Source organism: Ammospiza caudacuta, chromosome 19, assembly GCF_027887145.1.
Source record: "Ammospiza caudacuta isolate bAmmCau1 chromosome 19, bAmmCau1.pri, whole genome shotgun sequence".
NCBI classification, from domain to species: Eukaryota; Metazoa; Chordata; class Aves; order Passeriformes; family Passerellidae; genus Ammospiza; species Ammospiza caudacuta.
Window position 1 is genome coordinate 9,464,030 of NC_080611.1, and position 23,137 is coordinate 9,487,166.

At 39.4% G+C, this 23,137-nt stretch overlaps 1 protein-coding gene across 1 annotated transcript in view; it reads right to left on the reverse strand.

Moving 5' to 3' along the window:
• SMURF2 (SMAD specific E3 ubiquitin protein ligase 2) overlaps positions 1-23,137 on the reverse strand; it is a 60,518-nt gene that overhangs the window by 28,517 nt on the left and 8,864 nt on the right. The window contains exons 2-3 of the mRNA XM_058817285.1: positions 4,487-4,525; positions 2,855-2,963 (exon numbers count right to left, since the gene is read on the reverse strand). Coding sequence (XP_058673268.1) covers positions 2,855-2,963; positions 4,487-4,525 — 148 coding nt within the window. The remainder of the gene's footprint in view (positions 1-2,854; positions 2,964-4,486; positions 4,526-23,137) is intronic.

Genomic DNA, 23,137 nt, shown 5'->3' on the forward strand with positions numbered 1-23,137 from the left:
GGCCTGAACAATAGGGGAAACACAAACAAGACTGAAAATAAGGAAGGGGAATACATCCTGGGCAAGCATGGTATTTTACTGACATTAAACTACATCCAGACAGCAACTATTTGGCAATTTCTTTCTGGAAAGTCTCCCAGATTCCCCCTCTCTACACACACACCCACCATCCAGGCTGAAGAATCCAAGCAGCTAATTCAACCACTTCCTTTTCACACTAACAGCTGAATTAAGAACCACATAAGGCAGAAGCCAACCCCTTTTTGCTCTTTAGATCACTGCAGAAGTCCCTCTAAAAATTCTTATACAACAGAATATCCACTTGTGCTGAATCAGGTTAGCAAGCCACAAAATTCTCTTGGAATTAACAACTTAATTCAGACATTACTGCATGAATATATTACAACAGCTCCATCTGACTGTGCCATTTGCATTTGCCACCATATGGTACATGAAAAAATTATCTTAATATCTGGTGCAGATGAAAAGCTGAGACCTGACACTGAGTATTTTATACAGTAAAAAATTACCTGGCAATAACAGCCAGGCAGTGAGTTGTTGTACCAAAGAGATTTAATCTTTTACTGCTGTTTTACATAGGAAGTGAAGATAATGTGACTGTTTATAAATGGAAATATATTTCCCTAGAGTAAGGAATAACAGTTGACACTAAAAAGGGGGTTAAATTATTATGAAGAAAATTTGGAGAGGGAAAGGATTATTTTCTAATAACAAGGCCTGACACTAAACTGAATTTTACTTTGGATTAGAAATACTGGATACACTCCTGTCATCAGGGAATTCAACAGCCAGAATCAAGCAAAGTCGTTTTTCCTAGAGGACAAGATTTTATATTGAAAAGAATACACTAATTCAACAAAATAAAAATTTTTAAGGGAAGTTTTCTGAAGAAGAGAAAAACAAACCACCGCCCACAAAAAGTACTTCACACAGGTCTAAATTCCATTGGACAATTCAGCAAGAGATGCTTCAAATTTGCTCAAGCAAAACTTTCTGCCAGAACCCCCCTTTTCTCTCTTCTTTTTGTAATATGTTGTGAATTACAATCACAGCCTTGGAAAGACAATACAGCATCCAGATACAACCATGGCTTGTTCTATAAAACAACCTAAAAATACCTTCTCATCATCCTTCCTTAATAGCTACAACCAGAAAGGAATTTTTTCTGAAGATTTAACAGTTTTTTTCCATTACTCTTGTTGCATATCAACATAACATCCTCCCTCATTTCCCACGTCCTCTGCTTCTTTTCTCCAGAAGGGAATCAAATCATCAGCCCAGGGAGCCCTGAGCTTCCCTGACAGCCACTCCAGACAACTCCAGTCCCACAGCACTCCAGACTGGCCAGAACTGGGGCAGCCACAGGGAACAGTGACTTCCACAGAGAATCCTGACACACAGAATTCACAGTGCCAAACCATGCCCTCCCTCCTCCCTTCCATTACAGGAGGATTTTCACTCAGCGCTTCCCACCTTCCATCCCTGGAAAGCTGAGCATTAATGCTCATTAACAGACACACCTAACTAAAAAACAATCAAAGTCTCTGCTTGGTTTCAGGGATTTCTCCTTAGCTCCACTCTGATCCTTGGAGAGGACATGGAAAGGTCTGAAACCTCCATTCTGTATAAATCAATTTTTTGATAGGTTTAGTACCATCAAAAAACCAAGTTAACTTAGAATTCTTTCAATTGAAAAGAGAGCCATTTGCTACACATGAACTTAAAACTTGTTTTGCATCCATTTCTCTAATGAATATGAATTACAATCTCACATGCAGAATCTAAGCTTGAACTGGGTTTGGATAATAAAACCATAATATTATTATTTCACTAAACTGCCATGATGCTTTGTTAGGCAGAGAAGAAAATGTTCTGTATCCTGCACCAACACATTATGAACAAGGACTTCACACATTTATTCTTGGATATTAAAATAAGGAGGAGATCAAGACATGACTTTAAACCAGGCCTTTCATATTCTGCTGTGAGACCCACCAAGCTGCTCCTCTTCACTGGGAAAAAGAGGGACAAGAAATTGCCTGTGTACCAACACCAATTTGCTGCAGGTTTGGTGATGGCCAAATTTAACATAAATATGCTCAAACAGTTTCTAATAATACAGGACAAAGAATGGAGCCATGGGGAAAAAATCAGAGATCAGAACAGGTGAATACAATGATGCAAAATAGTTCATTTCTCTTCCCCACCTTCCATCCCAAGGAAAAAGATGAAGAATAAAAGACAAGGAAAATAAAGCATGCACAGAGACCTACATAAAAATCAAAGCTTTAATAACTTATATTGTACAGAAATATTCTTTACTTTAGAAAAAGAGAAAACCATGACATATATGTGCCATACTGATTCTACTGCTCAGAAGCACCAAAAGGTGCTCAAGTGATGATAACAATAATTGAGAGTGAGAACAATATTTGGGACAGAAAATGACAGAAAGGAGAGAAAACTGAACAAAAGGTACACAGAAAAAAAGATACTGTAGCACCACAACCAACAAAAATTGCATCAAGAGAAGAGCAGTTTGAGAGAAATACTATGTATTATTGCTTCATTTTAACATGAAAATACCACAATAAACAACACTGTAGTCCATGTAAGCATGCTGCAGACATCAGCACCAGAAAAACAAGTGCAGTGTTTAAATTTTGAGGTAAATGAGAAAGTGGAATTTTGCTAGGTGGACTTTTCACTCAAACTAATAAACTCTGGGATACTTTCCAAGCCATACATAGGACAGGATAAAGAATATCTGACATTGTCTGTGTAATTTAGAGGATTTCACTTCAAACCTTTGGTTATCACTGTTACCACCTACAGGTCATAATGCTGATTCCATTTGGGATCAAGTGTATTCTTCACAGTATCTGTAGAATGGCATTGGCCAGATCCATCCACCACAACCTTAGCAAAGGGATCAGGAAGTCCTACAAGGAGGAAAAGAAAAAAAGCTACTAAGTGGATCAGGATGCTTTGAAGTCCTTTATCATTGTTCAGTTATTTAATCTTTCATTTGAAGATTAATTTGCCTTTTATTAATAAATAAGACCCCTACTTAATGAATGGGAATAACATGATGTATTAAGCACAGGAAATGGATATATTAGCAATTTATTTCACTGATATGGACTAAGAAAAAGTTGTGTAGTCAAACACATTGGGGGGAAAAACAATCCAAACACCTTAATCTTCCTAATTTAAATTTGAGTAAATTATCAGTATACAAAGAAGCCAAAGGCTTTGTATACTGAGAAAACAGACTTATTATATTCTTTATATGTTTAAGATCAAATCACAATTTTGGCTGATATTGGTGTAACAGAGAATTGTCCCTAACAGGTTGTTTTTGCTTTTAGGTGTACTAAATTTGGTGTACACTTGGTGTACTGCTGGCTTTGTGCTCCGTTTGCTGCCAGCTCAGTACCTAAGGAACACTGAACACCAAAACTCAGTGTAAAGATGGTGCTGAACTCCAGATCCAGGGCTGGGAGAGCAGAGCAGCCCACGATGACCAGCACCTCCTGCTGAACTGACCCAAGGGATGGTCCCACCCCTGACCCCCCAGGTCCTGCTCTTCTCCCCTCATCAGTGCTGTGAGCCAGCTGGAGGAACCAAGGTGGGGAACATTCACCACATCTGCTGATTTTGTCATGTGCAATTTTGTCCCAGCTGCATTTCAGGTGCCTCAGGCAGAGCTGCTCAGGCAGCAGAGGGCTCAGGACAGGCGTCACAGAAAGCACATGGGGACAAGGGAGTGGGACCTTGGGACATCAGTGCTGCAGCATCACACATTGCACATCCTGAGGGGGGTTTCAAACTGTTACACACCCAAGAACTTGTAATCAATACAGAAATTCAAATATCAGCAATGTTTTAGAAGTATCTCAATTTACTGCCTCTTCTATTTCTTTCCAAAGCTCAGGTCTGCTCTGCCTAACTCCTCCTGCTCCCAGGTGGGAGGTGGCAGGCAGGTGATCTGTGCATGCAGGACACAGGCAACAGCATTCCTTTCTGCCTTCTTCATCTACTTCTTAGCACTTCTTTCAAAACATTATTAAAATTAATTAAAATATAATTTCAGAGTACATCGGTGTTATGAGGTGGTTATTAATAATTAAGGAGCTCATCTGTTTGCTAGACAAAAGGTTCTTGGGTGAAAAACGACTTAATAAATATATGGCACTAAATTTGAAAAACATGTAATTTGCCTGAGTGGGTAAATTTGTTTCCCACTCCCATAAAAACAGACAGAGTGTGTCAGTGTTTTAATTATTATTATGATTCTGTGCTGAGTGCCACCTAAGACAAAAACAGAAGCCCTGAAATAAAACATCAAAGCCTTCAGCCCCTTACTGCAAATATCTTAATATAATGATCATATGCAAACGCTGGACTATAGAACTTGCATAATATTTATTCCATCTATAAATAAATGTATAAATGTACTTACGGAAAAAGTCCTTTTTCACCAAGTTTTTTGCACACAGTACTGCAAGAAGAACAGAAATACAAAAATTAAGTTACTGATTGCCAACTTTTAAAAAATGTTATTTTACCTTACCAGCACTTCAGAAAATCTTGCTTAAAATAAAACAAACATAAATGAATTGTGCTGCTTCACTACTTATATTGTCATGTGAATTGATTCTTGAAAGCTGAGCTAGAAGTGTCACCTTTTAGCCATGCACCTGGAGGCAGATAACAGTGGAAGTGAGATGGTCCTGCTTTCCTCAGGCAATAGTTTCACGTGGCTTTTTTTCCCCCTCTCAAGATTTTGCCAACTGTGAGTTCACCAGAGAGGGACCTGGAGCACTCCTGGCCCGTTCACCATAATTAATGCTGGGACACAAGCAGGGGCTCATGCTCAGTTCTACAGCCCAGCAAAAGCTGCCTTGATCATAAAAAGTAGAACATCAGGCAGCCAAGGCTTTGCTGCTATCCTGCATCCTTAACAAATAAAAGGTTTTACCTGAAAAGCATTTGGGTGGAGCACACTAACTTCTAAAGCCAGAGTTTTGATGGTTCCAAAGATATCTTTTATTTGTAGCAGCTGATAATTGTTTCAGGCTTTTTTTGTTTGTTTGTTTAAATTAAAAGGAAGGAACCATTTGCATTTGTCAACTAAAAACACCCAGGGGAAAACAATATCCTATGAGAATAAATTTAAATAAACAAATAAATAAATAAAAGGTCAAGGGGGACAAATTTCATATAAAGGTGCCAAGGTACACAAAGAAGACTTCACAAACTGCACCACTGGTCAACTACTATGCTTATCTATAATCACAGGTTTAGTAAGCAGGAAATATTAGATTCCCCCATGAAACATTAAAATATTTACTGATAACACAAAAGGATTCTTGGGGATTGAGCAAAAGCATGAATTCCCACAGCTAGTATTAAAAAAAAAAAAAAAAAGAAGGGGGAGTGGGAAGAGTTATTTGGTTGGAACCTGATGCTGCAAGAGATTCCTCTCTATATGATTCCCTTGGATATTTTTCCTATGAGATCGCCAATATTTATTACTGCCAGGAAATGCAAAGACAGAAAAGTGCATCCAATAATCACATCCCAGAGGCACCACCTCAAACCAAACACCATGGGCCATCCTTTCCCCCCCAGAACAGCCTCCCACTGATCCTGCAAGGCTCCTGACCCCCAATTCCTGCCTGAACAAAAGCAGGCAGAGGCAACCCATGAGCGCTCCCACGGAGATCTCCACAGCCAGGGCAGAGGAGCACCACCCTGGACAGTCTAAACTGGAATTCATCTTTTCCCAATTTTTACATTCATAAAGATGCTGATTTTAATGAAGCTGCTTTCCACTGGAATTCAGCACTGTAAAATCTGGCTACAGCTCTGCCCAGGTCTGAGGAGTTTTGGTCCTCCATAAAACACAAGGAAATGCCCATCAGAGGCTGCAGGGAGGCACAGGACAACTCCTTCACACTGACCTATTCCACAGGAAAGGGACATCAAAGTTCCCAGGAAAATTTCAGCACAGTAGTTTGATACAAGGGGCTGCTAACAACACTTTTACCCTGAAAAAGAAGTGCCTGGTTCCAGGTTGGTAGCTTCTGGGTTTTTTGAATTTTGATAAAAATAATAAACATAATTTCTCTCAATTCAAAGACATACTGGTAGTCCTAAAGCAGAGCTCCATTTTAGGGATTTTCACCCAATAATTTCACTCTGAACAGTCAAGAGTAACAAAATAACAATACAGAGTGAAATGTTTCAGGTATTTGATACTCAGCCCTCAAGTACATATAGGAAAGAGACTGTCACATCATTGCTCCACAAATCAAATAAAGTTCTTTGGATGGTGTAATAAAAAACCCACAGTTATCAAAGGCTTCCACACGCCCAACAATCTAAAATTTGCTCTATCCAGAACTTTGAGAACAACCTAAAGGCATCCAAAAAAGAAGAGGTAATAGAAAAACTGCTTTTGCTGCTCCTTAAGGATTTATTACACCAAGAATATCCTCAGATGAATGATAACACAAGAGACATCATCTGCCCCAAGAACTGCAGCAGGTTATTGCTCACCAGCCACCTTTCATCTAGTGGTGAAAAGCTCCAAGTAAAATAGATGGCAACTTTCTAAAATATCTAAAAAAATATACAATTATTGTCACAGTTTTACCCATTTCAAGTAATGGAAAGTGTCAAGTGAAGCTGAGGGCTTAAAATCCAATATTTAAGTCAAAATTCATCTACAGCACAGTCACACAGGGTGCTCCTGAAACTGTATCATGTCCAAGACACAAGAGGTTCAATTATTCTTGTGACAGAAATTGTAATATTAACTAATTACAAACACTTCTTTTCAAAAAGAAAGCAAGCCTGCCAATGCAATTTAACTGAAGTCTCATTTTTATAAGATTGGGCACACACAGAGCACACAGACTAATAACTGCTTCCCCAACAATCAGCCATGAGTGAACAAACTAATATTTTTGGCTCAATTTTTCCCTCTCTAGTAACCACATTTAAGGCAAGTCAGATGTCAACCCACTGTGGCTTTGTCAGGTTAACAAAACAGGAGAGATGCTGAGAAAGCTTCCACTAACAGCCCCCTCTCTGCCAGGTATTTCTAGGTAAAAAAGCCCAGGTCCCACGAGCACCAGCTCAACTCAAAGTGAAACAATCTTCTTCCACTCTCATCTATCTCAGGACTTTTTTTGTACAAAACCTTTCCCACTGGTGGGAAAAGTACCAGAGTTTCTGTTCCACTTTTCTAACAGTTTCAACACTGTATTAAAACCTGTCCTGAATATTCTGATAACCAGCTGATTAATAGTTCCTTGAGAATAAAAGCTAAGGAAGTTTGGTTTCCTATGGATTTATGTTTCATGGTTGACTGAGGGCTGTGGCTGAGATTTTCCCTGGGCATTCACACAGAGCCTCTCCCACCAGGCTCTCCCTGGTTCAGCAGCTCAGGATCTGCTCCAGGTCACTGCCAGGGTCTCCTCTTTATCCAGGCAATGACTCCCACTAAACTCACGGGATTTCATTATCTTTGAGTCCTCTATCCCAAGCTCAATTTAAGCTAAAGATTCAAAACCAGAAAGAACTAAAGGGAGGTTTCTTTCCCTTGATGATTCTGGACCCAACGCTCAGATCCACACAGCCCCACCACTAAAGGATCCTCTGGAGGCACAGGGGCACTGCAGGAGGTTATTTATTATTTGGATGTGCTCGTTTTAAGGCACTTTTTGTTACAATTCTTTTGAAACAAGACGTTAAGCTATTTAAAATTGCACTGGAACTAGAATGTGAACCAATGGCTGGATATACTGAAAAAGAGCAGGGGGTGTGTTGTACCATAAGTGCACCATCAAATGACATTAATGGCTTCTAGCACACATGTGTAGACAAAGTATTCATTACAGAGTATCAGTGAGTCAATGGATAGCTATGTTTCTGTTTATTACAGACTTCCTGGGTAGTCTACAGAAGAGAACATTAATATTCCAATATATATGTGCCAAGACAAACAGTACATCAATTTTACATAGTATACATACATTAAATATTTTTTTATCATGCTTTATGATCTCATTCTAACATATGCTACTCAGGTTTGCTCACAGAAACATGAAAAAAGCATTATGTTATGAGCTACCCAGTCTCCTTCTATGACAGCTTTGCTACACAGTCCACAAATATTCAAAAATAGGAATTAAGTGAATCACATCTGCCAATTTCCTTTTTCTTATTTATTACTCCTGTGACTGACAAAGAATGGTTTACTGAAAAATAATTTAACTATTAAGAGTAAATGCAAAATATTTAGTATCCCCAAACCCCTGTAATCTGTGTTAGCTATTAAAATTTACATGCAATTATAGAGGGGGCGAATAATTGGTTCAACTCACATAAAAACTGAAAGGAACTATGACTATTGAAAAGGTCAATTTTATAGAAAGATAAATATTTCCCTCTCATTTTCTGAACTCTGTTTATTCTTTTTGCTAGTTACTGAAGAACTCTTGTTGCAACTGCTGCTAACTTTGGAACCATTTTTACAGAAAAATCCAACTTTTAATGACATCAGGCTGTTGTTAGGGAAGGTAACCTATGTTATACATTACCATTGTTTTTTATGAGTATTAAAAAGTCTGTTTATTTCAGAATAATAAGTTTATCAGTAACAAGAGGTCTCCGCAGAAGGAAGAAGAACATGAAGCCCAAGTGGAAAGGGAGCTCCAATGCAGGAAGCTTGCATTGAAAACAAGTAAAAAGTGATAAAGATCTATGAGATTTCACAGAATCACCGCCTCTCAGACATGAGCTCAGAGTCCTCAATGATCTATTCCCCTCCAAAGGCCGGGTAACACCAGAACGAGTGCTGAGGAAGCAACATTAGAGGGAAAGAAAGTGCTATGTGAATTCAAGGAACCCGGACATTTAAGGGCTGTGTATTCAACCCTGGTGGGTATTTCCAGTCTGTATCAAACTGTTTGTAGTCAATTTGTTCACCACATTCACCTGCAAATCAGGAACACCACTACTTTACTTCACTGGTAGGTTTTATTGTTGCATTACCTGCATGTTTGTAGCGCTCAGTTATCTGTTATAATGCGCCTCTTTATTTATGACAAATGACAAGGTTTAAGTGTGGTTGTACCCAGCAGGGTGAGGTACAAACACCTCAGGGCTACAGCTGTAGACACTCATTTTACAGATATATTAGTCTTAAAATTCCTATGTAAAAATAATATTGCTTAAGCCATCTTAAGTAAGTGGTTTTTAAATGTGTATATTTGAGACACACCAGTATTATCAAAGAAAGATTACGGAAGACAGGTAAGAAAATAAAACCAATCATGAATGTCCATGGAAGTGAGCACACTGCTGCACAAGGAAACACACAATCAACACACTGAAGTCCACACATGGCTCAGCAGAACCCCCAGCCCATGCCAAACATCCATCCCTAAGAAGCCACGCTGTGTCAACAGACAGCCCTGAGGTTAGGGGGAGGAAAGCACTCACTCCAAAGCTAAGATTATGTTTTCTAATCTTCTGGCTTTCCACGTGTCATCACCACAGAAGAACAAGTTCAGCCTTCTGAATCCAACCAACAGTTTTAACATTATCATTCCTGTTGGTTTTTTCCTTCCCTGAGGGGTTTTCTCCCAGAAAAACACTTGTTCAAGAACATATGTAACACACGGGAGAGTGACAGGCTGCCTATCAATTTTTACCACAATGGCTCATTTTGAAGATCTTTCTTCATCCTTCTTCCCCTACAGAAACACCATCTTTTACTGAAAGCCATTAGCGCTGGGTTTTGTGATCAGATCCCAGTTGTTTGCATGTTCTATGTGGGGCAATACAATCACTGAAATAAGTCCCAGCTGTAGAAACACAATGCTGTGCTGTTGCTAATGTGTGTGTTGTACTGATAATGAATGGTCGTCTATGCTTTAATCTGAATAAAGCTCCCAACTGCTCTGCCTCTCCTTGCCAAAAATTCCCCTTCCTCCTCCAGACTGTGGTTGCATTCCAATTACACTGCTGATTGGAATGAGCCTGCTTGGGGGAGGGAGAGGGAGGAAGGCAAATGAAGCCACACTCACGCCCCTCCTCGCCTTCACGGCTGCCCCTGGGACCCAGGAATTGCTCGGGTGTTTGAACCTAAGGCTGACATGATGTACTTTTCTCCGCAATGTACAAAACTCTTTGCAAATTCACTTATTTCTTTTAGAAAAGCCATTTGTGACAGGCAGACAGCACACGGTGCGCAGGTTCCAGCAGGATGGCTCAATACTTTAAACATTTTTAAACAAATTCCTACTGGTTTCTTCCATTGTTGGCACGCTCACAAGAAACTTATATTTTTCTGCTTGCATTCCCTCCTTGGACCTGCCTGAATTCCCACATGGGAAAATATAAAACAGGAGGTCTTCAACTATGTATTGAGCAAAGAGCTGTAAATAATGCTGTATGGATTTTGCAAATACAGCTGTTGAGGTAATAACTACCTCAATTAAGGTTTTAAAACAAAATTGTTTACCCTAACTATTCACATGAAGTTTTATTTTACAGTTAATCACTCTGAGGAGTTTTTTTTTAAGGTTCCATTTCCTTTGAAAGGTGCTTTTTCTGCAAATGAACAAAATGTGACAGAACATGACCGTAAAACTGAGAGTTTACTTTTGCTTAATGAAATTCCTGCATTTTTGAAGGTTGCAATGGATTGCTGTCAAGAGGGGACACACAAAGGCAGGTAAACCTAGCAAATACTGTATTTTACAGGTGCACAGGGGTTTGGAGTGAAGGTCTTGCAGCATGAAATGGGTCAGAACACAGCAGCTGACCATTATTCCAAGCAGACTGGAGCACGCTGGAAGGTTTCAGGTTGCACCCAGCAGTGCAGGGGGCTGCAGCTGTTCCTCCCCCAAAGCAGGTCCAGCACAGGGATACAAGGTAGAGCAAGAAGCTGAAGAGGCTTAACAGAAAATTAACTTCTGGGGAGACAGATTAGTTCAGTGCTGGCTCCTAGAGCTGCACAGACTGACCCTGCGGTCACGCCATGTGCAAACCTGCAGCAAAGGAAGTGCCACAGGCACAAGGCTGCAGAGCTGGGAGGATCAGCCAAGCTGCCCTTGCTGCAGTTGTGCTGGGGAAGTGCACCCCATACAACAAAATGCTACCCCAATGTTTTCATTTCAATGCAGACATATATTTTTTTCCTCCTGCCTCTGTTTGGCAGCTGCAGAAATTTATTTTATTAAAAACAAAATTAATTTTGCCACCAGTATACCAACATAACCAGTTAACACCCTTCAGGTTTTTAGAGACACAGTCATCTCCTTAAACATTCAGCTTTTCCATTTCCCAAAGCACACTCAAAACTGCAGAACTAAAACACAAAAAGCACTTCTCTCCTAAGTACACACACAATTACTTCCAGGCTGCTCTGTTTTACTTACTCCAGGCTGTTCCTTCTGGGTCCCACAAAGCAACAGAAATTCAGAATAACCCAATGAGTTCTAAACCAGAGTCAGTACGAAACACGTACACACAGAGAGAATGGTAGGATCATTATTTTCCCCAATTGTAAAATTCAGCATCACCCAAATCAATACTCCAAACTCCACCCTCTGCAGGGCCTGGTGGAGGCAGCACACAGAGCTGCAGGTGCCAGCACACGGGAGCCCAGTTCACCCAAGGACACGGGACAGGCTGATGCTGATTTCAGCCACACTCTGCTCAACGACAGCCAAGGCAACCACTCTCCCCCAGCTCTGGATCCCAGCTCTGCAGCAGGACAAACAGCCAGGTACATCCCAAACGCCATCCCTGGGCTGCTGCACCTGGGAATCCTCTCCTGGTGGGAATTAGGAGCTGCATCACACAATCCCTTCTGCTCCTGATGGGAGCCAGGGCAGCTGGGAAGGGATGGAGGCATCCTCAACAGGCACAGCTGCCTCCCAGCACACCTACAGCTTCCACTGGTAGGAAATTAATTTCTAATTCTCTTACAAACTTATAAATCTCGTTTAAATTGAATGCAAACTTAGAATCATGTACTAATTCTAACTCTTACTAAGAATAGGCATTAGAATAATTCAGAAGTATTAATGGATTTTTAAAGTGCTATTTAATACTAACATGTCAGGTTGCAGAAAAATATTCTGAGTGACATATAAAAGCATCACTGCTAGACTGATATCCAAACACAGCTTTAAAATAAACTCCATTAAAATATGCATTAGTATAAACATGGTACTAGAAAAGCACTTTTAACAAGAATTTCCTTTACTAATTGTTATAATTCTAAATTTTCCCATAAACACATTTCTGTAAGTTCAACACAAGCCAGATGTTAAATCCTTAATACACTACATGTAAAGTGAAACCCATTTCCAAGGATCACATACATTACAAGCATTGTCAGTTAGAAACCTGTGTCTCAACAACTCAGAATTTTTCCGTGGGACTAAACAAACAAACCCACAATAATCAGCAATATGCATATCTGGAAGTGACAAATGACCTAATAATGCAATGTAATTTAAACTACTGCAAAAGATGCCAGAACTTAACACAAAACCAGTCCATTTTCTGTTCAACTGACTCACTCTAAGTTCTCCACAAGAATTGCCTGTGCTGTGACTCAATTTAGAATTCCAGACCCATATAACTTGCACATAATGTAACTCATGGAGTTTAAAACTCCACATGAAAGCATCACACATTTATCAGAGAGAACAAAGATGCAATGCATCACTGGATAGAAACAGTTACACCAATAAATCATTCATCTCATGCAATAATAAAATTCTGGGAGAGAGTCTCCAAGGCTGTTTGAAATTCCCACAAGGGAAGGACGACACGAAGCGACTCCAGACTGCAGCAGTGACTCGTGGCCACGGCCAGATGGAGCCTGCCCAGATTTGCTATGTTTAGACTCCTGTTTTTACATCACGATGTCTACTTCACAGCATTGTTCCACTGTAAACAAAAGGCTTCCTTTTCCACTTCTCCTCCCTCACTCCACTCCAAGCCAAGAGTAAAACAAACCACAAACCCCCCAGCCCATTGAATTCCTCCTCGGTGCAGCTCCTGCATTCCCGTTTCCCAGCTCACGGAGCGATGGGCTCGCTGCCACACACGTCACCCACCCTATTCATGTGTGCACTGTGTTTGATACGCCTCTCAAGGGGTAAAGGAAAGAAATCATGCTGCCACTTCTGCAGTGAAGATAGCAGCCCTCCCTAGGCACTGCAAACCCTACCAGAAAGCTTTACAAGTCTCTTTCATGGAGATTCACATTCATTCAGGTTAAGTTCAGTAAGTAATTGGGTTTGGTTTGCCTTTTTTTTTTAGCTAGATACCAAATGTGTAAATTAAAGGTGAATGATACAAATAAACCATGCTCATAAGGGCTCTGTGTAAATGAGGGCTTCAGCCACAGCTCAGTGAGAAGGAAGCAGAAGTAACACGTGGGAAACTTAAAGAAAACAAAGGCTATTGGGAATATCTGCATTTCCTGGTTCAGGGTGGATGGAGCCTCTCAGACCAGCCAGGGTGTTTCCAATGCACAACTTTCATACACTATAAATTCCATTTCTCTTCTCCACCCTCCTCCAAAATGGCCTAATCATCCCACTTCACCCATTTTTCAACATCTGAAAATCCAACCACCACTGTACCATGGAGCTGTGGGACAGACACCACTTACAGAGACTCAAAACTGTGCTGTCACCTGGGGTGGGGGGAACAACACAGCTTTAAATTAAGAGCCATTTGAATGCTTTAAAGGAAAAAGCCAGCAAAGATCAATTTTCAGACAAATTTCAAAGTTATTCTTTCTGTTTCTCATATCGGTGACAAGTATAAAATCACATTCCAGTAAACAATATCAGGGTGGGAAATAGAAATCCATTAAAAAGAAGAAAGAATCCTGCAACTTTGCTCTTACGTCTCAATTATTTCTTACCTTCCTGCAATATTAAAAAAATAGTCCATAAAAAAAATCTTTAGAGTATCATTACCAGAATTAACTAATCTCAAACTGCAGAGGTGATTTTTATATCCAAGTGTGAGTGAAGTAAATACATATTGGAAAAAAATAGATTTTAAGAGCTCAAGCAAAGAAAAGGGGGTCACTCTTACCTCAAACTCTTAAAATTGTGCTAAAAATCTTACCTCAGTCCTTAAAGACTGCTTTATAATAAAATAACATACTTTATATATGTTAGTTTTTAACCCAAACAGAAGCAATTAACCTAAAATTATCAACTTGTAAAATACTTAAGGGACTACAGGATCATTCCTCTGATGGATAAATAAAAAAAGTACCATGGAAATTCACCCATCTATTTCCCAGTTTGTTTTGATAGGAACAGGAGTGGAGGGGAAAATTTAATGGGAGAAATAAATGAAGGAAAAATTTAATGGGAGAAATAAATGATAGCTCTGCCTGATGTATTTCATGCACTGTGCTGGGGACAAACCTGCCAGCAAGGAGCAGAGCCTTGGATTTGTTTCACTGCAGTAAAACTCTCCACCCTCTGAATGAGCTGTAGTAGAGGCAACAACAAAAGAAATCCATGATCTAATTACCAAGTGGACAAAAATGCCCTGAATTTTAAAAAGGGCTCAGACAAGAGGCACCTGCAGCTAAGTCAGGTTCCTGGGGTCAGGGATTGTGGGTCCCTGCCAGCGCTGTCAGGACGTGGCCACACGTGGGATTTCAACAGGAAATCTCCAAACTCTGTCTCTGCTGCAGACATGGTCCCTGGGGAACACCACTACTGCTGGGGCTTTGCTGGGAAGAGGAGAAAGGAAAAGAACCAGGAAAAAAAAAAAAAAAAAAAAAAAGAAAAGAAAGACCCCAAAACGACAGACATCATTTACCCTTCACAAGTAATTCCCATGCCACTCCAGCAAAATGCTGGACATACTGATTTTATCAGTACTACCAAAAGGATTGTCAGATGCTTTTTAAGAAATAATTCCTAACTCATGAGAAAAGCTCGGGCAACAACTTTTATTAGGGAGAAAAAAAGAATTCTGGCATTTCCAATATATGTTTAAGTATTTACAAAAAATAATCCTCTTAAAATAATGTTAAAGAGTTCAAGAGGGTCATGATTTTGATACTATCACTAGCAAAAATCATTAATTAAGCATCTGCCCTTAATCCAAACTCCTTGTTCAGCACAATTTTGTTGTATTACTACACCTATGTACTGACATTATATGGGGCAATACAGATGAGTAATGTACTCTTACATCCTCCTGCATTATCATCAATATCCACAACTTCAGACTTTCTGTCTCCTTCATAATATGTAGATCCTGCCTCTTTCTTATTTAGTACAGTTGGAATATTCAAGCACAATATCCTTATATTCACCTTTTTTTTTGGAAAATTTGTTTTAGTGGAAAGCTTTCAGCTCTGCAACTTGCCTCTTTCTCTTTGGATCTTGTCAGTTTGGTTTCTGCCAAAAATACAGCAAGGTCAGCAGGAAGGTGTGGGGACTACACACACACCTTTACCTGGTCATGCCTCTGATGATGGAATTCTGTCTGTACCTGCAGAAATGCAACATCATCTAAATCAGGAAAACTCTTGCACACATGGAAAAGCAAGACAATGTCACCATTCAAACATCATCAAAACTCTCCTGTAGCTCAGTCCAGTCTTATCCCCCCCCACACCCATGAAGCCTCATGTCCAGGAGATTATTACATCATTAGCCTATAGCTGAATAAACTGAATAAGTTATTGCAGTCCTTTAGTATGGACAGATTCAGTTTGGTTCCTCTGTTTAAACAGATGTGTCCTACAGAACAAATCCAAACAGTTTAAGAAGCTGCTGCTGTTGAAGAGAGATGAGCTAACTGAATGAGCAATCTTATTTATTTTTATTGAAGTAAAGCAACTTACAGGAAAGCCTTGGTTTTGTTTTACTTTGGTTTTATACAAGTTGCTTAAATTATTTACTCAAATCAGTACAATTTACATAATACTGTAAGAAATAATATAAAAGGGAATTTAAAGAAACAGAACACCAAGAGATTCAGATGAAATAGCTCACCAGTGCATGGAAATGAAGGATCTATTGCCATGCCATTTCAACTACATCTTCAGAAACCTTTTGGGAAGATGCAATGCTCAAGAAGTAAAAGTACAAGAATTTTTTTGAGAAAGAAGAACACAGAGTAAAAGACATTAAGCAGGGTAGAGTGAAGATTAAGAAAGATAATGGGGAGGAGCTGAGACTGAAAAGAGTGTAAGGTGACTACATGAATGCAAAAAGTGTAACCTTGTGCATCAACACTCCTAGCAGTTCAGCAAATGGATAAAAACCCAGGAAAATATCCCCAACAAGTTCAAGAACATGTCATTACAGAAGGCAGAATGGCATCCAAGTATTTCCAAGGACCTCACACCAGTTAAGGGACATGATGGGGATTCTGAGGGGACACAGGAATGGAAAAGCCTCATTTCCCTGCAGCCTTTCACTCCAGAACCCTGAACCTCCTGCAGTTCTGCTCACAAAGTGTTACACTGAACAACTTCTGATTTCTCCCATTTCTTACCTGGCTGCACAAGCAAGGTAAGAGCAGACCAAGTTTCCCAGAGGAATCTTTACATGCATTTCCTGACCACACTGCTCCTTGGACATCTCAGCTGCTAATTGAGTGCTATCCCAGGGCACCCAAACAGAATTATTTGCTAAACAAATATATTAACTTTCCAAGTACAATGTTATTTCCTCTCACAACCATCTTCTGACATCTCAATTATTTAATACTAAACACCTTCCAATTACCTAATTCCTTTAGTTTCTCTATAATTTCTGTATCTTGGAGCCAATATGACAATTTATAATTGTATATAATAAATAAGATATTATAATAATAAATTAATTATAAATACCTGATCAGTTCGAAGGAGACAAAGAGGGCACAGGCTTTTTCCCTTTTACATTGCTTCATCCAACTTTGTAAACTGTACCTCCTTTCTGCATTAACTAATTTTAAAATTCATAAATGTATTTCCTGTTCATCTTTCAGCATTTTAGACTATGAATGGCACTGTAAATGTTAAAGTGATGCAAGTTTTTAAAATACTAAAAATCAAAATGCAGTGATCGATAATGTCCTACATTAAACTACATCTCCAGCTAATCATGTATTTTCACTAAATAAAAGCAAATAAACTGCAGTAAATAATTTCAGGGAGCTGTGCCTGCACTCCTGGTGCTCACTAAAAGGTGCTGTTGCTGGAGGGTCACAGGACAGGAATGCTTTTTAGGATACACACAAACATTTTGTCCTTTAGCTAAAAATAAAAAAAAAATACCTAAACACATTCAAAGTTCCAAAAGAGAGATTAGAAGAAACAAATGAGTCTCACAGATTTTGCTCCTGAATACAGAGTGTTCTTCAGGAGACAATAAAAACCCCGGGCTTGGAGAAGATAAAGTGTTAATCACATATTTGGTGGTTTATGAGCCAAAGCAGTCTGAGGTTTAAACTGCTTCTGCTCAGTGCTCATCCCATTCAGAGACGATGAATCATTTCCCATTTGGCAGCACTTCTGCCTACAAGGCTTGTCTTCTGTGAGATTTCTCCTGTAGCCTTGTAATAGATTTGCTAATTTGGTACACCTGACTTTGAGCACAGGCTATTGTTGCCAGCTGTCAGACTAGACCTCGTCCTGTTTATCAGACACATCTCCAGCAGCCCCGGCCACAGAAACACAGCGCTGCTCACTAATCCCGGGCACTAAATTACTTTCTAATATCCTTGTTTTTCTTACTCTGCCAAAATACCAACACATCACAGATTTAAAGCAATAGCAAAATCAATTTATCCTCAGCAGCTGGGCTCATACCAGTTGATCCAATAATCACTTTTTAAAGTCATTTTTACTGTTCTAGTCATTCTGCCCATGAATTTCTGAGTTCCAGCAGTACAGGTTTGATTGTTTTACACAAAGGTAACATAAGCTCACAGGGAGTGTATTCTAGTTTTTTAGGCAGGACTCCACAACTTCTTGAAAGATAAATCAGAGCAAAACAAAGTTTTCAATGCCTTACACATTCTGAAACATTTCCCCATTTCCCCCAGAGCTTTGTGCATGCAAAAGACAGTGCATTACTTGCTGTTTATAAATATTTGTGTGGACAGAAGCTCAGGGTAGGGGCAACAGAGAAAACACAGGGCGAGTTGGGTGGGTTTTGCTGTTTTGGGTGTTTTTTGTGGTTTGGTGTTTTTTTGGTTTTGTTTTTTTTTTTTTTTTTTAACTTCCCTACAGTGAAACATATGGAAAAACAATTTGTGTATGATATTGTTATGCCTAAACAAAATCTACCAGAACTTAATCCTTTACATTCCAGATGACATAAATCAGTTATACACACAAAATGCAGCCCTGGTCTGTACAGGTTTCACACAGAGCGCTCACAGCAACACATGCCCACAGAGTAGATGCTCTTTTGATACTCTTCTAAATATTTTAAACCTCAGTATAGAGAATGCACATTCAGCTAACAAAAAACACTGAGTATTGATGTTGCTGTCTCAGGGGGCTGTGGAGCCACTTACTCATCTCTATCATTAAATCTGGCTGCTGAATTCATGCTGAGCAGTCAAGGAAATGCACCTGGACTCTTCCACCTGGGACTGACTTGAAAGGCCAGACAGAAACTGTGATTCAACACCCAAAGACCATTTACCATGAGCAGCTTCCACACCACCCTGTGGTTTCCTTCTGCTGTACCTGTCACCAAAATGAAATTTCATTTGCCTTGGAGCATAGCAGAGAATCCCCTCTGACCCTTCTCTCATGACAAAATCCATCCAACACCACTGCAAACACCCTGAACCTGCCAAGGGATCACAGTCTGGGAGCTCAGCTGCTCTGCCAGCAGAGAAACCTGGGAAAGAGAACAAAATCTTGGGATTTTAGGAAATGGAGGTGAAGTAGAGCAAACAACAGACTCAAGAAACATAATTACTCCATTACCTTGCAATAGCTACACAACCAGTCTAGTCCCATGTAAAGCTGATGTTCTTGCAAGTCAAAACACCTGTGTCTGTATATATATATTAAAATATATAAAATATTAAAATATATAATATATAAAATAAATATAATATATATATAATATATTATATAATCTATAGTGTATATATTTTATATATATACTATAGATTATACAGTATATATAGGTTTTTATATATATACACCTATATATATAGATATATATATACAAATAGGTTTATATCTATAGGTTTATATATATATAGGTTTATATACATATACCTGTGTATATATATAAAGGTTTTTCTTTGTAACATTTGACATGATGAATCAGATACTGCATTTCAAGTATTATTCATCTGTACAACTTAAGCTAGCCCTGAGGAACTATTAAAGAAAAATATTTGCCAGGAAAAAATAACCTAGAATATATGATTCATTCATTTCTGAAACAATAAAATGGGTCACTATAACAAAAATAACTATATTGTAAATACTTCAATTAAAACGTAAAAAAACCTCTAGCCAAATACAATGAAGAAAGCATGCCCTCAGAATAAAAACAAACCACTAAATGTGCACATGTGTGCAAATAACAAAACATCTTGCTGGAAAAAGGTAATTTTATGAAATGCAGTTAACACCATATCTGATGTAAATGGTTCTCTGTTTTTCAGGGATTTCATAGTCTTAGAACAAAGACACATCCCAACTCTCAAACATAACTATTCTCCTAATAAGCTGATAAATAGATATTTATTTCAGCAGAAAGTGATGCATGTAGTGTACACCTAAAAACCAAACATATCCTGAACATCCCCCTAGGAAGCAGACAAGGCTATGACTGACCTGAAATCATGATAAAAGGGATCAGCTGAACAAAATCATGCATTTAATAACTTTATAACTGTCCAAAGCACAAAGAGGTGTGAAAATGAACAGATTTAGGCAAAGAAGTCCCACAGGAGCAGAGTTTGTTTCAGACTAGTGTCAAACATTGGGGGAAAAGTGAACCACTGTTATGCATCAACAAATAACTGTACAATATGAAAACAGTCTGAAAACTTCATTTTTCTTCATAGTTAGACAATACTCAGTTTACTTAAAATGAAACCTTGCAGTTTCACATTTTATCAGTTTGTTCATTTTTAGTTTTCTAAAAGAAAATAACCACCCACCTGAATGCACCCATAACTTCTCTCTCTGTCTAGCTTCAACCTGCACATCTGCCTGTCTCTTGCTGGAGATACACCTGCCCAGAACAGGTGATTTCTGGTTTGTTCCTGCACTGCTCAAACTCTTTTGCAGGCTCCTTTGTGTGTGTTTCATACACACAAAAGTGGTGTGAGTCAAAGTGGTTCACAACACTGGCAACTCAGTGCAAACAGAGCACAGGGCACTAAATCAAGCCCCTGGCACTGGAAGATGCTCTGGTGCAAATCCAGTGGGGATAAACCGTAAAATTAAATTTAAAATTAAGCTGTAAATTAAATTGCCCTCTTCTATACAGAAATATTCACAAAGAATGCAAGATCCATCCCAGTGTACAAATGACGACTGCCATAGCTCATAGCTTCTCTGTCTGCTTGATATTTAACATATTAACATTGACTCTAACTAAAAAAGTTCAAATCTTTCATACTATGAACTCCTCAGCAGCAGGTAACACTTCTCTGAAAACTTGTAACTTCTGGAGTTGCATTAATTGTAACTCCAGAACTCTTGTGAAAATACAGCACATAAATGAGCCAAGGAAACTTAAAAACTACATAATTCAGTTATAATTAACAGCAAGATTTCTGACCCTTTTAAAGTAAGAAAATATCAGCATTAATGAAGTGACCAAGATATTCTCACAATCAAGGGTCTTTTAAAAAATAAGTCTCAAGTTTGCTAAAAGCTGAAGAATTCCTTTTGTTCTACACATAAGGAGTAACCCTGATCTTATCTGCAAGGCTTTTTAGAATTATGTTCTGAATCATGGCCACTCAGAAGCCAGCCCTTCATTCCGTTTCTTCTATATAGGATCAAGGTGGTGGACATGTGAAGCAAAGGAACAGATGGGAGAAATTTTGGAGTGGGTGTTTTTTCCTGTTTGTTTTTTAAACTTCTGGCCTCTTTCCAAATGTAACCACTCATATTCTTTGCATGTTATGCATCTTGAGCTCTTATAAAGCCCCCCTGCTGTAGATGACCCCTTCTTCCCAATAGAACAGATCACCAGCAGAACATCACATGGGCACAAACAGCATTCCCTGGACAGAAAGCCAAGTGTTGAAAGGGCTGGAACAGACTCTGGGCTCCCTCTGTGACCCTGTGTCACATCCAGAGCTGCAGCACTAGAGCCCAGGTACCAACAGATCCCCAGCCTCAAAATCAGACTCCAAAATCCTCCCATTTACCCAGACAGCTCCTTGTTCAGGTCACTCCCTTCTCCCTCCTCCCTCATGCAGCTTTTGTGCCCTGTGCATTCCAGGCAGTGCCTCTGTCCACCCCAGGAGCTCACTGAGCTCAGCTTTAGGAGACAGAGCTCAGCTCCTCACTAAAGCTGCCCAAGCCTTACCTGGCTGATCCAGCCCCACCTGCCATCACCGTGTCCCTGTGTGACAGAGCCTCTGCCCCAGAATAAAGCATTCACAAGAACAAAGCTTTTCTACATGATGTGCAATGTATTTTTAATCTTTTAATCCTTTTTGAAACTGGTTGAAGTTTAGCAGAATCTTCCCAAAATAAATGTGGTCTGATGTAGCTCCTCAGCATGACAAATGTCCGTGTTAGCTAGCAGCACTGAGCAGTGCTGATAATGGCAAGGGCTGACTGCAGCTGGCATTGTTAGTTCCAGCTTGGTATTCCAAGTTCAGCCAGAGTTATAAATTCCACTGATGGAAGTAAAAGGCCAAGATGTTCAGACAGACAAAGCAATTCCATGTTCAAATGACACAAAGTAGAAGCAAGTGTGGGCCCCAGAGCTCCCAGTCCCCACAGTGCTGAAGGGACAAGGAGCAATCCAAGGGTCAGGGTGACCAGGGACAATTTTCCTGTCCTGCAATGACAAGGGTGGGAGCAGGACAAGTGCATCTCCAGACATGGACCACACTGCAAAGAACTGTTGAAATGTGGACAATGAGGTTACTAAATTCCAATAAACTTATGAAAAATAGAAAGCTTTTGAATGGGTCCAAAGTCCTGCCCAGTGTAGATGAAGTTACATTATGCTGATACACAGGAAATAGCTGACTGATTCTACAGGATGAACAATTCACCAGAGGAAAGGAACTTTCAGGAAAAATGATAAATATTGTAATGAGGAAATCCGAGGCACGTATTCACAATGCCACATTCACATCTCACAAATGAACAGAAATTTCTTCATGATCCTCTGGCCACAGAAGCAAGTGAGACACAGACAAATATAAATACATAGGACCTCCCCCAGGCAGAATAACCTCTTGCTGTTTGGGAGGGGAACCAAGAACTTTACTGTCTATCCTGGTAGATGAGACTACAGAAGTTTTAACCTCCTTTTACCCCCCTCATAACAGCTACTGAGAGAACATTGTGAACTGTGGGAACTGCTTGAGGAAGGGAGAGAAGACTTCACAAATATTTTATGACAAGCCAGGCACGACGCACGTACTACTGAAAATTACTCTAAGTCATTTTTTCCTTAAAGGCCTTCTCTTTTCCTGCTGCAGAAGAAAGCAGAAGCCAACATTTTAAATCATCTTTCAACCCAGCTCTTAAGAAGAAATCCCAAACATGAAGGATGTTCACAAAAGGGCCACAGGGTTACATGACAGCATAACTTCAGCATAAATCTTGTCCCCTCACATTAGTACAATCACAAAGATTTAAAACCTTTAACTTTTAAACAAAAAGCTGATATCCAACTATTGAGGCAAATTGGAATTATTGCATAGCACCTGGAATTTGCTTCTGTAAGAAACCAAGGGCACTTTTCCTGTGCAGCAGCATTAATAAGCTTGAACAGAAGACAACAGCAGTTTTTCCCCATTCCAACATCTCTGACCAAGAGTTTATTATAACTATGTGAGAGACATATATATATCTCTCTAT